The sequence below is a fragment of the Phalacrocorax aristotelis genome, chromosome 2 (assembly GCF_949628215.1).
Source record: "Phalacrocorax aristotelis chromosome 2, bGulAri2.1, whole genome shotgun sequence".
NCBI classification, from domain to species: domain Eukaryota; kingdom Metazoa; phylum Chordata; class Aves; order Suliformes; family Phalacrocoracidae; genus Phalacrocorax; species Phalacrocorax aristotelis.
This window is the reverse complement of record NC_134277.1, coordinates 77306276-77321890: the sequence shown is the minus strand read 5'-3', so window position 1 is coordinate 77321890 and position 15615 is coordinate 77306276. Positions and strand designations below refer to the sequence as shown.

Here is a 15615-nt window from a genome sequence, read left to right as displayed (position 1 = left end):
ACCTAGCCTCTTTGCCCTTCTTTTTCAGCTGTACAGCTCTAGGAATGGCAGAAATAGTGCCTGGGACTGACAAGTCAGATGCAGTTTGTGCAGAACAGAAGACGCCAGAGCCATCAGAAGATGGTATGTTTCCTCATACAGATTATCTGTTAGAAAGTACCAGGGAGGAGAAGGGATGTGTTTGGCTGGCTTAGCTCCATTCCCATTGTGAGTGATTCTAGGGGGAGCAGCTGTGGACCAAGAGAGGGCTCTTGGAAAATCCCACCTTTAAAGATTATTTTAAGCCTGGCAGTGTCTCTGGGACCCATGTCCAACTACTAAGCAGAGCTTTACATCTCCCACTGAAACTGCATGGCAAGCAGTATTGCTGTTATACCCATGACCTCCATCACATTTACAGCTCTCTCATTTTTTCAGCCTGCTGATTTCCATACACACTTAATCTGTATAAAGGCTAGCAGCTTCCCTCCATGCTTCCTTTATAGCAGTGGATATAGTCACAGCTGAATGTAGCTCTCCCTTCTTGCCCACTGCCCATTTCCCTCTCCAGTGTGGATATGGTACCAGGTAGGCTGCTTGTCTGGCATGCAGTGATCCTTCATAACCTGAGATAAAGGAGGAATTTTGCCAGCTGAAGCTTATGGCCTCCATGTGAGGTGAGTCTCCTGTCCCCTGAGCCAGAGGAAGCACAGCCCATGGGCTGCTGGTAGCTTGCGAGGGGGCTTTCAGAGAAGCATGACTGGATCACACCTCTCTGAGACACCAAGACTCTGGTTTTTATGGAGGTGGTTCAGGACCAAGTACCTTCAGTAAGGCTGCTTGTCACAGAACTGCATGAGTGCTAGAGCTGTTGTCCTTATTATAGAAACTGAAAATGAAATAGGAAGGAAGAGAAAAAAGCCCTCTCCTGTGGAAAAGCAGGTAAAATGAGCAAGGATTGTCATACTGCTGAGTACAAGCTGCATGTTGATGGCACTATCTTTTTTTAAATCCTGCAGGAACAAACAGGATCTTATACATTTTGATTGTCCTCTTGTTTTTTGTGGCACTAATTGGCATTGTCATCTTCATTGTATACTACAAGAATAAGGGAAAAAAGCTAACAGGTATGTGATAAATAACGATATTCATGAACGTGACAACTGCATGGCGCTATGTGCACTCTGATTTTGTGGGTAACCGCCAGGTTAAGAAACTCAGGAGCTATTTTGGAAGTTCTATGCTATCCCTATATCTGTCCATATGGATATACTTTAACTACTGCAAAGCCATGCTTGAAATTTCTTTCCTCTAGGCAGAGAGCATAATTGTGCATAATGCATATTGCTTGGTATCTGCCTGCAGCCCTGACTGTGGGGTGACTGCCCTCAGGGCAGATGCCACCACTGCATGGATGAAGGAGGGCTGGTGCTGGGAGCTTTTATAGCAGCACAGCTGCTCTGCACCACATGGCACATCAGGCCCCTTGGCCGAGGGGAGGCAGGGGCTTTCACCACCTCTGTCTCCTTCCCCACATTTTCCCTTCACCCCTGAAACCTGCATCTGGACAGGGTAAAATACAAATTTCAAGACAGAGGCCTGATATGTATTTGAAAACATGACAGAGGCAATGATTTTAGCTGAAGGCTGAAGTCCTGATAAGGTATGGAAGAAATACTACAAGGAAATAGAATAAACAGTAAAAGTAGAAAACCAGAAAAATTCTAGCAAAGGCATACTGCATAACAGAGGGCCACTGAATATATTATGAATACAATGGAAATACCTTCAACAGTTACTCAACTCTGTGCTAAGCCCTGGATCTCCCTAGCTAGGAGTTAGCACATACCCATATTGTTATGTTCATTTTTTATTTTCTCCCCCAACACTTAGAAAGTGTAGTTTTTCCATCACCTCCTTTCCCAAGCCCTAATAATTCATGAAATGTTTTGGGAGCAGTGGAAGGGAGGACAGCAACCCTCTTTTGTAAAGTATATTTCAGCCTGTGTTTTAGAAATAAGCTGCCTCTGCCACACTAAACATGGGTTGTGCTAAATCTGGAATTCCTGGGATGGGCTGGAGGAAATGGTGACTCTCCTTGCAAAGCAAATATTTACGATGCAAAGCAGGTTAGGGGGGGAATGCTCTTTATTTGGCACTTCTGTTGCCCTGCTGCTCTGCAGTGACAGTCCTTCGTTGTCTTTGCACGGTAAATTCTGCTAACCAGAGCTCCTGAGACCTGGAGGCTCAGGAAGATGCTCTGCCTGCTTGGGGACTGATGGTAAATGTACAGACTTAACATGAGAGGAGCAGAGTCATTGCTGGGAAATGGCAGTGGTACATAGCTGATCTGTCTTCAGACATATAAAATCAACACAAGCTTCAAATGTACATAAGAGCTGAGCCCTACGAAATCTCCTGAAAGTATAAACAGAAAACAAGAATTGCTAACTCTATTAAGTGGCCATCTTTACCACAGAGCATTGTTGGAGTTAAAGCTTTTCCTTGGAAGATAACTCTGATTAAGTGAATTTCCCCATTAAGTACAGCCTGATGAAGTGGAATAGGCTGTATTCGAGCCTGCCATCCCGTGGTTTCAGTGGCTTACCCTCTTCTCTCCAGGCTCCTCACTTCTGTCTGAGAATGGTCTTTGGGCCATCCATGTGACTTCTCTTGAAATAGACTGTATGGCTGCAAGTGGGTCGGTATCGGGCCAGTCATAGCTTGGTGTGACATATGACCAGGAAAGAAACCCCATTTGATGTGGAACACGGTTTAACCGTGGTCTATTTTAAGAGCTTGGAAACATTTGTTCCACAGAAATATATCCCTGTTCCAGTTACAATGAATCCTCAGCTAGACCAACGCTGGGACACTTGAAAAGTCAGTAAAAACAGTCTTGCTGGTTTTCATTTAATATCATATTGTGGATTGTGAACAACTGTGTGTGTTTAGGTCTGTGGTTAACTTCAGTGCCTGCTATACATTACAGCTAATCTTTTTGTTTTTCCTACAGCAGATCTACAGAATTGGGCTAACGAAGTGTGCAGCCAAATAAAAGGAACAAAGGTAAAGCCAAAGATGCTAACATTTTCTCTCTGTTTTATGTTTTCCTCATGGCATTCCTGACACCCCTCCTGAAGCAGACTCCATGTTAATGTTTGGCTAGAAAGGAAGTTTTGACTTCTTCAAAAAGTGCTTGCAGCTTTGGCTTTTTCACTCTGGTTTTCTCTAAATGTGAGGAGTATGAAATCACCATTCTCAAATAGCTTCTGAACCTGCTCTCTGGTTTCAGCCAATTTTAACAGTGGTAAAAGTCTCTGTGGTGATTAAATATTTATGAGGAGAAAGTTAAGCATGAGCCCACTGGTTGCTGAACACCTGAGACTGCCTAGGAGAGGGCCTTTCTAAATCCTAAGGGCAGGAACAACTTAGTTGAGTTTGCACCTTTTTACATACCAGAGTCCTCACAGGGGAGAAACCTGGATTTGGGGCCAAGGATGTCAGACATGCGAGGCATTAAGCATAGAGCCATCAGATGTAGAAATTGGCAGTGATTCCCTTATTTCTAGAGCTCACAGAAATCCCTCTTGTCCATTTGGCTGTGAAAAAAGTAAGGCCTTCCAAGAGGTTTTGCTCTGGAACAGCCCCAGATCGCATGCTTGAAACACTTAGATGGGGGCACAGGTTCAAGTTCATGTGCACTGCCTGCTTCACACCATGGATGTGGACTCAGGTGTCCCAGGTACATGCTCTTCCCACCACCGTCTAGGAGCTCTGTGTAGCTTAGCTATTGAAAGACAAATTCCACTGCAAAAAAAAACCAAAAAAACCCACACCACCTTTTTGAGCAGGCAGTTCCTCTTCTGTCCCTTAAGTGTTCATGCAAGCTCCTGCATTGGCAGCTGCTCAGATCCTCTGGGACAGAGGAGTGAATCAACAGCAATTAGTGGCTGGGAGCATTTACACTCTCTCCTGGAAGATCTGAACAGATGCTAGAAATTAAAGGTAGCAGTTCCCAAATACCCATCATTACAGCATGACTTGCCTGAACTGAAGGGAACCCTTGAAGTATTTCCCAACCCTTTTTTGTGGAGCTGCAACCAAAAATATAGCTTTACTTTGACAAGCACTAGCAATATAACGTCATGGGCCTTTGCATTTATTGTCCTAACATTTTTCAGGTTAAAGCAGCCTTGCCCGTGTGACTTCTGTTTTTTTCTAGCCTGTGTTGGGCCTTCTGAATCAACCCAGTTTCTTTCTTCAGTCATTACTGATAATAAAGATTCTGCTCCCAGTAAGGCCTTCACAGATCAACAGCCCTTCTGACACATAGATGATATGGGTGGGATTTCCAAACCTTATAGGCAGTTAGGTAGGTCTTATCGATGGTCCATAAGGAACAGCAGAATCCAGGAACTCTTCTAGATTGATTAACTCTCAAGTGCCTTCTTAAGAACTAGGAATAGCCCTCTCCCAAAATTAAATGTTGTTGCCCTCCAGGCCACCAGAATTTTTTCTGAGCGCATGCTGAGCCCAGCATCACTGGTCACAGTTTCACAGCAGAACAGAATTACACTTCAACACTCAAATGTAGCAGTGCTGCTCAACCTCAGCAGCCCCACACTGAGGAAGAACTGAGATCTGCCTGTTTCTTTCTTTGTCTAGAAAATAACCTTCTGCTGATCTATTTATTAAACGTGTTTTTCTTTTGGCTTTCTTTCAGGAGCCCCCAAGGGATGCATTTGTCACCGTGAGCACCACAAATGCTGCTGTCCCCCAGACCTCTGAGGGCGTGTGTCTCCTGGGCCCCGCTGGCTCTCCTGCCCCTGGAAACTCATGCTGCACCAGCAGTCACGCTCCTTGCAGGAACGGGAGCCCCGGCACAGCACCCTGCGAGGCAGGAGGGAGCCTCCAAGAGTTTTCTGTGGTAACTGAGACTGATAATGACCATTTCCCACCAATTCCCACAGAAGATGAATACATGGATAAGGATCTCAATACCACTGATTATTTATCTCTACTGAGTCGGACTGCCAGTAAAACCGTGTCATCATTTTCAGAACCAATGGAGGCAGGGGAGAACGACAGCTTAAATCAGTACTTTTCAGGGATTGGGAGCACAGAGGACATATCAGTCTCTCAAGGCTCCCACCCTTCCTCCAACATAGATGGGCCACACGCTGCCACGGACAATCTTCTTCAGAAATCTTGCCAGCGTGCCCACAGTTGCCTGAAGGAAACAGGCGATAAAGACACAGATTGTTTTGCAACTAACTATGACTCGGAGAAGATCTGTGTGAGGTGTGGCATTTCGTACAGGGAATCTCCCAGAAAGTGGAGTAAACCCTATTGTGCTGCAGCTGACAGTGCCTCCACCTGCCCAGAAACTGGATCCTATGCACAGTGCACCTGTGGCTTGAATTTTCTCTCTGCTGGTCAGAGCACTCCTGCAAATGATCATGGTATGGAAGGTGCATCTTTGGACAGTACCAACATGAAGTACCAAAACGCAAACAGAAGCACTTCAGGGACAAACAGCACCACTTCAGACCTCCCTCCAGCATCTGGTAAGCCCGTTAGGCTTGACCAGTACACAGTACAGACAGTACACATATTGTATAGAATAATTCTCTGTGCTATCTCAGTATTATTCAGAGGGTCAGAAGCTAATCTGAAAGACAAAAGTGAAATAGCAAGGCCATTTGGTTTGTAGTGAATTCTGCAAATAGGATGAGCACTGTGGGGGACCGCTGTCCTGCCCTGATCTAACCAGCAATGCAGAACCTGTCTTATGGCTGTCACTGCAAAGGCCAGGCAATTCTGCTACTGAAGTATTTTGGTGATAGCAGGTGTGTGTATCGGAGAAAACTTAGGAGGAGGAGAGTATAGGGGTCAAGAAAAGATGCGTAACACTCGGACAGATGATTTTCCATTCAACAGTCTGCATGCACATTTACGTTTAGTTACATTTATATGGCAATCATTGGAACTCCAGCTGGAGCGGTAACCTGGTGGCCACGACTGGGTCTAAGAGATTACGTTCAATTCTCTGCTTTTAGCTGTTTGTTTTAATTTGCTAGAATAGAAGCGTTCACCTAAAAATAATTTCATACAGACATTGTTTCTCCATACAAAAGTGCTCCATCCCCTAAACAACTCTGAAACACTGTCGCCAATTTACCATTTGACTACCAATACACTAATTAAGTAAATATATTGAAATTGCCAAATGAAAGCAGGGGGTAAAAAAATCACTGAAGCAAAACCAGCAGAAGGGAAGTTATGAGTCTTTTCTGGATGAAACCTTCCTCCCTCAGACTTTTTTTCAGTATAAAAGTCTGCAATCTGCCTGTCATGTGTTATTAGTCATTTTAGATTATAATCTCTTAAAGTCAGATGCTCTATTTTTATTTATGTCGATGCACTGCCAAGCGTAATGAGACCTTAGCTTTGACTGGGACATCTAAGTATTACTGTAATACGCACAGCAGTCGTAAGCAGTTGCCCTTCTTTAAAACCATGTCATGCCTTAAAGTTTCTTACTGAGACATTCTTGTCAGTCTGCCAAAGCCCAAATGCAACACTTTTGAAGGCCCTTCCCCTCTCAACATGCATGCCATGTTGGAATCTGAAAGTGCATAGCGTTCATCTTTCTAAGAGCAGATACTCTTTCTGCTACTTCAGTTTCCTGAAATCGTGACACAGTTTCACTGCCTGGCCTGTACAAAATTCAGCTGTAGCAAAGAGAACAGAGATTAGCTGCTGTTGTTGTTGTTGTTGTTGTTGTTGGAAGGTGACTCTGAGGCACAACTGAAAGTCAAGTCATATTTGCCACTGCAGAAATACTGCTTTTCTTTCTAAATCTGACAAGAAGAGAAAGAGAAAATATTAAGCAACAATAGTGCAAACAGGAGAGCTTGGATTTAAGTGATGAGCTAGAAAGTGCCATCTTTGATCTGCAGCACAATTCCTTATACGGGATTTTAATTACGCCTGTGCCTTTGTGTATGTACATGCTATAGTGCCATCTGGTGAAACATGAGCACAGATACAGCATTCCTAATTTGCCATTTTTTCAGGCAGGACTGCCAGCAGGTACTGACTGAGCTGTGGGCAATATGAGAGTGTGGGTTAGTTGATCTGCAGGAAACGTGGCTTGCTGGCAGAGGCTTTTTTCTGTCCGCAGAATGGCTGTGCCCTGCTGGCAACACCTGGTTGCACGAGGGGAGAGACAGGGCTTAGCCACAGCTTCCACACTGAAGCAACCCGGCCATGCTGGGGCTGCACGTGGAGCTGCAACAGCACCGGTCATTTCGCTGGGCCTTGTGAAACGCCCAGATGGAATAAATGTGCAGTCAAAATAACTTTCTGTAAAGCTTTTCAAAGCAACTGAAGCCACCAGACTTTGCACACAGTCATGCTAAGACAGAACATTAGAAAAAAGGGTGGATGAAAGAAATGGGAAGAAAAAGCCCATGGGTAATTCCATGAAGTTTGGTTTTAGTTCCCTAACACTCAAAACGACAACAGAAATTGCAAGCTCTGTCCCTCCTGTGAAACAACCCTAGAGGACACAAGTAAACATCTGGACAGGTGCCACTCACAGGGGTCACCACCAGAGATGGAGGTAACCTTTGAAGCGCTCTTTCAAACCCCCCAAGCCTGGAGGCACTCAGAACATGAAGCGTCAGTTCATGACCACCTCAAGTCATGTGCAGGGCTACAGCATGAGTGCAGGAAGAGTTAGGTGACTCACGACTAGGAATAGTTTTGCAGAGCTTTCCACTTCCAGATCCCAAACCAGCCCTCTTCAGCAGCAACAGACAGTTCTTACCACCTAGAGGCCATTAGATGTCTCAGAGAAAATTAATCGCCTTCATTGTTCCAGTTCTTAGTGAATAATTACCACAAAAATTAATCTGTCATTGTAATTAATATAATCAGGTAGTCTGAAGAGATCAAAAGGCTGAAACGTTGCAGAGAACAATGCCATCGCTTTTCCTCTGAAGGTGTCCCTTATACTTTCCAGGTTGAAAGCACACCTCTTAGTGCAGTCCAGGAACCTTTTGCATCCACTTTCTGTGCTTTTAGGTCTCAAATATCCTTCTGTTTCAGCACGATGTCTTCAGAAAGCAGTGAAGATTTGCTAGCCACATTCAACTAAACATAAATGTGTTAATCTGCTTTTTTTTTTCTTCCCCACTGTCACATAGATCTCTAAATTCTTGATCTCCTACTGAGCACTGGTAAACTTTTCCACAGTACCTGTTGCAAGTGACGGGCAATCTGTATAAAGGCAGACAGTTATTTTTGTACTCCCGTTATGCCTAACAGTTGTGTTGATGGCAAAGAGCCGAACCGAATCACACACAGGGGAAGCAACCAGCAGGGGAAAATCTCCCGCAGAGAAAACTCCTATTGACACCTCATGTTAATCAACAACACTTGGAAAGAAAGCAAAGAGCTTGCAATGCAGTGGTTTAGCTAAAATAAATAGGATTGCCTGAGGGGGGCTATTAGAGGGACACTCAAGTGCTACCCAGGCTCAGTTATGAGCAGGCGCAGGTCCTAACTCAGCACAGCTGGAGCCCAGTGTCCATTGCTGATGTGCAAACATCACCTGTGGCTGCTAGAAAAACAGCATTTCTCTGGGCTGAGCCATGCTTAGCTGCAATGGAAATGGGAACATCTCAAGTGTTGAGGAACATAATGAGGAAAGGCACAAAATGTCTGAAAGGTGTCCGATCAGTCCGCCAGTAATGATGAAGTGAAGCACAGCAAGAAAAACATTTCTTAGGAAGAGGGTTCATAGGCTAGGAAGACTTTTTTTTCTTTTTTTTTTTAAACTTGGTTGCTTTGGTTTGTTTAATTTTCAAACTTTAAGAGTTCTGTTGTTGAAAGATTGCTCTCAGTTATTTTCTTTCTGCTCTAAGGGAAGTTTATTAATTCCCAGAGCCTGGCCCTGCTGTCACTTGAGTCGTCGACTCAGTCCTTGAATGGCAGAAAGATTGGATTTATGCTGAAAAATCTCTAACTGCAGGCAGACTGACTGAAACCGTAACTCGGTTAGGTTGCTATAATATAGAGTCTGTCTCTTCAGTGGAGTCAGTGTATATCCAGGTAAATCCATGAGGGCACTAGGTGAGGACCAGAGTGTACCTACATGGAGGATCAGGACAATAGAAGATAATTGTATAAGCTCTGTGTCATTTGGGCAGTGTGTGACTGTATGGTCTGATGCTAAGTCTTTCAGCACTTATTCAATAAGCCTGATACTTAGCCCACATGGTAGGATTGATTGTTTACCAAAGGGGAAAAAATAGCCCAATGCGATGCCTGGGACTCTAAAACAAATATCTCCTAATTAGAAATAATGACCATGTCCTCACAAACTGCAGGCAGAGGCAGTTTGGAGACAGCTTGTGCATTGGACCGCACAAGGAGCATGAGATGATCGTGCTCTCTCCTGCTTCCCAGAGCACAGCTGAGAAAAAATGTTTCCAAGCCTTTCAGACAGGCTCCTTGTGGATGACAGGCTTTGTCCTGAGGAGGCAGAAATGGAAATAATGAAAAGGTCCAGTGGAAGGCATCGATTATAAGAGCATCCTCTAGTCATGGGGGAAAAATAATGGAACAAGAGTAAAGCCACCACAGCGGATTAAGTTTGCTGCGCTAAACTTTCATCTCGTGAGGGGAAAATATTAATCACGTGTGTCTTCTTTTCTACCCCCTCCTTCCCCAGGAAATGTGACTGGAAACAGTAACTCCACCTTTATCTCAAGTGGACAAGTAATGAATTTCAAGGGCGACATCATTGTTGTCTACCTTAGCCAAAACTCCCAGGAGGGGGCAACAGCCTCAGGGCCAAGCGAGGAGAACGTGGGCAGCCCTGTGCAGGAGGAAAACCTCAGCCGCTGCGAGACTTTTGCTGGCAATGCCCAGCACTACAAGGAGAAGTGTGCTGAGCTGCAGGGCGCCTGCCCGGCGGCGGGGAGTGGGGGGCCACGGTGGACCACCAGACCCCTGGCCCAGGAGCGGGGCCCATCCTGCCACAGCCAGGCCTCGCAGCCCGTGCAGGAGGAGGGGAAGCTGGGACACTTCTCGGAGAAAGTGTTGAACTGAGGAGAGTCCTTGCTGCGGGCTGGGGCGCCGACGACGGGCAGCCCACGAGAAGGGTGTGGGGCTGCTGCAGGGCTGCTGAAATCCCGGGTGTCGCGACAGATTTGGAGACTGTTGCTGCCCCTGGTGTCTCCAGGGAAATTCTACAGCTGGAAAGGACCCTTGTGGCACATGTGTGGGTGGTGGTGGTGGTGGTCCCGCTGAGGAGGTTACCAGTGGGGACAGGTGCATGCGTGAAGCTGGATGTGCTGTCCCCATTGCAGAAGCAGTGGCAGGACACTCTCCTCTCCCTTGTGGGGCAGAAGGCTCCCCACCTGCCCCCGCTCCCAGGCACCTCTCCCCATCAAGCAGCAAAGGAGAGTTGAGGAGATCCTTTGGGCTGGGGACTTTGCGAGGAAGAGAGCAGTGTTGCTGGCTGGGCACATGGGGCGCACCCGGGGAGGGGATGACATGATGGAGGACCGCACTGAAAGGGGCCCCTGAGCTCCATCTCGGGGTTTTCTTTTTGTAACTAAGCTGCACCCATTTTGCTGGGTCTTGGGCCTCCTCTATGTCTCTGGTGGTGGAAGGAAGTGGCAGCCACGTCGGCCGCTGAGCCTAGTGCTGCTGCCAACCTTCACCTCCCCATGGGGATTGGGCAGGTGGCATCAGCCCTTTCCATATTTCCCCAAGGGAGCAGACACTCCAGTCTCAAACCAGCACCAGAGCCAAGATCCTGGTCTGTCCCTTATTAACTTGTGGGTATGAATAATTGTAACACTGCCCCAAGTGCACAACAACAGACAAAACAGAGCTGATATGCCTTACAAGCATATCAGATTGATCCTGAGCAAAGAGCATTTATAGTTTTGGACCCTGATTTACCTCTGCCTTATTGCACCTCAGCAGAGAAATTCAAATCCCTGAAGACGACAGTGACGTGCGCCTGGCACGCTGCTGCATGAATAACATCACTGCACTTTAAGACACAGAGCTGCTAGCAGGTGGAGGAAGGGTCTACAGTAACCAACTGTGGACATTTCCTGAGTGACAGGAGAGGGAGGGATTACCAAAAGAAGGAGAATTTGGTCAGGGTCAAACACATGTTCTTTCATCTGCCCAAACAATTTTGTCATTCCCTTTGATATTTTCATTACTAAGCAGAGCTTTACTTATGTAGCATGAAGCTATTTCCAGAGCTTGGCCTGTCTGAGCTGAAATCAGAGTGTAGCCAACTCTCACACTGAGAGCTGATAAGCAATGGGACCAAAGGGTTGGATTTACAGAATAATAGTAGTTGTAGTTAGAAGGGACTCTCAGCTACCCAGCTGGCTTTGGTTCAGGTCCTGTATCCTGTAGCCTCCTCCAGCAGCCACTGTGGGGAGAGAGGTGAAGGGAAGAGAGACTCAAGGAACTCCCAAGAGGAAAAGATAACATTTTTAATGATTTCCTGACAAGGGGTAATTTTCTGACATTCTCCTGCACATGTGAGTGCTGCGGGAGGCTATCTTCAGTCTGAGCCTTCATCAAGGTCAGCGCTGTGTTTCCTGTCAGACAGCAAAGGGATCTCTTATCTAGTGTGATCTCATCTGCCCTGACAGAAAAGATCTCTGGTAAGGAGGGGTCCTCTCCAGGGAGGTTTTTAAAGCCAAGGGGTTCACTATGTAGCTGCTCTGTTTGCAATAGTACTGCTCTGTGGGTGAAGAGCACCTATAAAGCTGACAAAGTGACCATTGTGTCATGATGAGCTTCTTATCCATAAAACAAAAGGATGGGCTTAGCCACCTTCACTCTCAGGAGGATAATTCTGCATTATTTATATATCTGGCATATAAAATTCAGCACAGACAAGCAAGACTCTCTCTTGGGTGGCTGGCAAATATGGTGCATGAACAACCAGCCTCCCTTTCACCTCTGCATGGCCTTCAGAAAACTAGACCACCCTAGCCTAGACTCAGCCAGGCAGGTAAGTTGTCCCATTCAGTGACGGCCCAAGCTACCTCTGCTTCTCTGAAGGTGTGTAACTGAGCTCTCTCTTATCTGTGGTATTCTGTCGTCTTTCTTGTTGGATCCTTTAACAACCTCTTTTTAGCCTCTTCTGGCCTATTTCTGTATCCCCTAGGCATTGGTGCAATAGGGACAAGGAAACAGAGTCACCGTCACATTCATGCAAGGTCATGCAGATATTTTCCCACTTCATCGTAACTTTTTGAGTCATATTTTCCTGGAAAGCATTCAACCAGCCCCACTTACAGGGCAGGATGGGCTGAATTCTTGTGTTTGGCTTTAGGTAAACTACCTGTCTGCAGGTCTGTCTCCTCCTTCTTCTGTCTCTGCAGCTTCTTTCTTCCCATGATTTGTATCTGCCACCAGAGAGCAGGCTCAAAATCCTGATTTCAGAGAAGACAATGGGAAGTTTATGACGTGTCCTCAGTGAGGACACATTTTTTCACTCACTGAATCACAGGATCCTACTGAGCAAGGACTGAAACTAGGATCATCCGCAAGCATGAAGAAATGGGTCATAATTATCCCAGCACTGTGGCCGCTCCCTTATGGGAAATGCGATGTGCCAACAGATCCGATTCTTCTTCTTTCTCCAGAGTCTACCCAAAAGTGAAGAAGCCATATCACGCTCATTATCATGCTGCACGTTCCCTGGGTCTCTGCCTGGCTGTTTAGACATGGACCCCAAAGGGACGACTTTATCCTTGTGATTTTATTTGTTGTCAGTTCGGAGGTGGGGCTGTTCTTTAACATCTGTTATATAACAATGATATAACATCTGATATATAACAATGGGGCCCTATGCATTGGGCACTAATTTGGAGGCTTCTGGCTGCTATTGTAATACACATAATTAATGACAATAAAAATCTTAAAGGCCTACTTGAGTAAAGATTTTATACAAATTAATGAAAGAATCAAATACATTATTATATGCCCATGCTCATTTTGACAAAAAAAGTCAAATGTGAGCATAAAAACGTTCCTGGTTAGCTTCTGTAACATTTTTTGTATGTAGAATTGTTTTAACAAAAAGTGCTTCCCTTCTCTAGTATGTGCTGCAATAATGCACAAGAGCATCCACGAACACATGGGGAGCCGAACAGGAGCTCTTGTAGATCTGGTGTGGTAATGCTTTACTGCTGAGAACTGGGTACTCATTCCAACTCGTTCCTGAAGTCTCCTTCTGCACAGCATGTGTTTTTACAAGTGTTTCAGTCTGAGGTGTCACAGCACGCATTATCCACAGTGAATACACTGGGTGTTCTTGAAACACAGCCACTTCAGGCCTGGAAGGGCAGCAGTAGTTCTGCATGTAACTGTGGGAAAATGAGAAGCAGTCTTTTGCTCAAGAGCACTGGAGCAGCCCTTCTTATCCCCATAGAAACAATATGGCATTAAAGATCAATATAGACAATAACCGGTGTTAATCTGTGTATTTTGCTACACGTTCACACAGAGATTGGAAATCACTCTGCAAGGCTTACAGCATACCTGGGAGAAGCGTCACTAAAATGTTGTAATTTCTACTTGTCCGTTCAGGTTCCCTTCCTTTTATCATATTGATGGTATCTGAGCAACTACACCCCTATGTGTATTATAAAATGGAACCCTGCTGAAGGATGTCTTCATGCTAATCGGGTATTTAATAGAGCTATAGTTTTATCAGATATCTCCATTCAAATTAGGCAGTAATGGCCCCTCACCACCACCCTCAAAAGCCATCTATAACAACTGGAGAATTCACTTCTGCCAGCACATGGTACTGGACATGGTAAAATGGCTGCAAATTCCTTGTGTGGAAAAGTTATTTCTGGAGTAAGTAATATATATTAATAGTCACTTAATAATAGTCACTGGAAAATCGAAGTGTACTTGACCAAGCTGTCTGAGGTTTCTTGCAAGGAATGCTGAACCACTCCAAACCTTACAAGCTAGTTTTCCAAACCTCCTTCCAAATGGCTGTTACCCTCTTCAGTCCATCAGGGATACTTTTGACCCGAAAGGCACATGCTAGGGCAACCTCCCCACAGCCTGCCCCGGGTGCTGCTCTGCAGCACTCTCACTTGGAGAGGTAGGCACCACAGACCCCTGCCTGGCAGCATTTGGCCTGTGAGGATTCCCACCCTCTGCCCCCCCAAGATGCTGAATGTCAACAATTCACATTCACTTTGGCTGAGTTGCAGTGGTATCTCTGGAAAAATGATACTGGTAATCTTGTGGCAGCCACAGTCACTGCTGAAGCAAGAGGCATTGGATCTCAGGTGCTGATGGGAACAAGTCCCATTTCAGACAGAAAGATTGTCATGAAATGTGTTTCTCCTCTCTTCCTCTTGCCTGGTGCTGTCCTAATTTCCAGAATGAAGAGTGAATTGTTGCTATACAATAAATTATTTCTCCCAGACCTCTGTCATATGAGTTTACTCTGCCTTTGTGCTGCAGTATCAATCACCTTGTTGAGTAGGAAGGTTGAAGCAGGGATCAGAACATGTATGAACAGCTCCTTAACATCCCAGTTTATCTAACCTGACTCCATGGTAAAAGGTGCTATTTTATGTATGATTGCTGATTCCAAGTTAGCAAGATGTTGTAAGGGGCAAATCAAAACACAGCATTCCTCCCCTCAAATCCAGAGGAGGAACTACTTCTGTTTAAGTGGTGTTGCTGACTGCACATGATATCCTTACCTTAGGGGATGGTGCAGGAGAAATTCTTCTCTCCTTTTCCTTTTCTCCTGTTCTTGCAGGGGTTTTTTTGTACTGTCTTATTTCCTTCCCACTTTTGCCATGTACGGGATGATTTACTTGAGCTGAATTTATGTTAATTTCAGTCTTTGTTATGGCTTCAAACCCATTCTCCCCATCATTCAAGGCTGCACTCCTCGGTGCATTTTTTGCATATACCTTCAAAGGCTTCTGCTGTCGTCCAGTGTTTGTACCCTAGGGAGGCCCAATGAGGATCTCCCCTTGACAGACACTAGCAGACACCTGCATTTCGCATTGCTCTCACTTCAGTAAGTCTGGTTGTCCAGTTTTGCCTTCTGCAAGGCGTCAAAGCTGTTGTGGCCACCAAGTGGTAGTGTCATCTCTGAAGGAAGCCTTGCTAGCCCTCCGGTCTTGCCGTCAGGCCCTCCAGTGCTCTCATTGCATTATCAAACATTTGTTGTGGGGGGTTTTTGTAAAATGTGGGCATACATAAGCATGAACATAGGGAAAAATATGTTATTGTGATTGGCTTGTGAATGAGGCAATGACAGCGTAACATTAAGGAACCATGGTGCTGTAGACAAGTATGCCAGAATGACCAATCGGCTGTGTTTTAACACTGCTTTTTTCCTTCTTCTTCTTCTTCTTCTTTTGGCTAGCTGGCTTACAGTTTCTTTGTTTTGGCTGAGGATTACCACAGCCCTTCTAGCTCGTTCCTAGCCTGCCTGACCACTGGATCGATCCTTGGACATTGCACTAGCTTTTACTTTCATCAAAGTTGACAAGTCTGTCGCATCAAGTTTCTATTGGTGGTCTCAGACTT

The 15615-nt window shown here is 45.4% G+C and overlaps 1 protein-coding gene across 2 annotated transcripts in view; it reads left to right on the top strand.

Annotated features, from left to right (window-relative positions):
• Nucleotides 1–12969, top strand: part of TNFRSF11A (TNF receptor superfamily member 11a) — a 28746-nt gene extending 15777 nt beyond the window's left edge. The window contains exons 6-10 of one of the 2 annotated variants that reach the window (XM_075084202.1): nt 29–123; nt 999–1106; nt 2999–3048; nt 4706–5549; nt 9725–12969. In XM_075084202.1, the coding sequence (XP_074940303.1) occupies nt 29–123; nt 999–1106; nt 2999–3048; nt 4706–5549; nt 9725–10104 (1477 nt within the window). In that variant the 3' untranslated portion in view covers nt 10105–12969. Of the gene's footprint in view, nt 1–28; nt 124–998; nt 1107–2995; nt 3049–4705; nt 5550–9724 lie in introns of both variants that reach the window. The other variant, XM_075084201.1, reaches the window with a different exon arrangement.
• Nucleotides 12970–15615: the final 2646 nt, after the last annotated feature.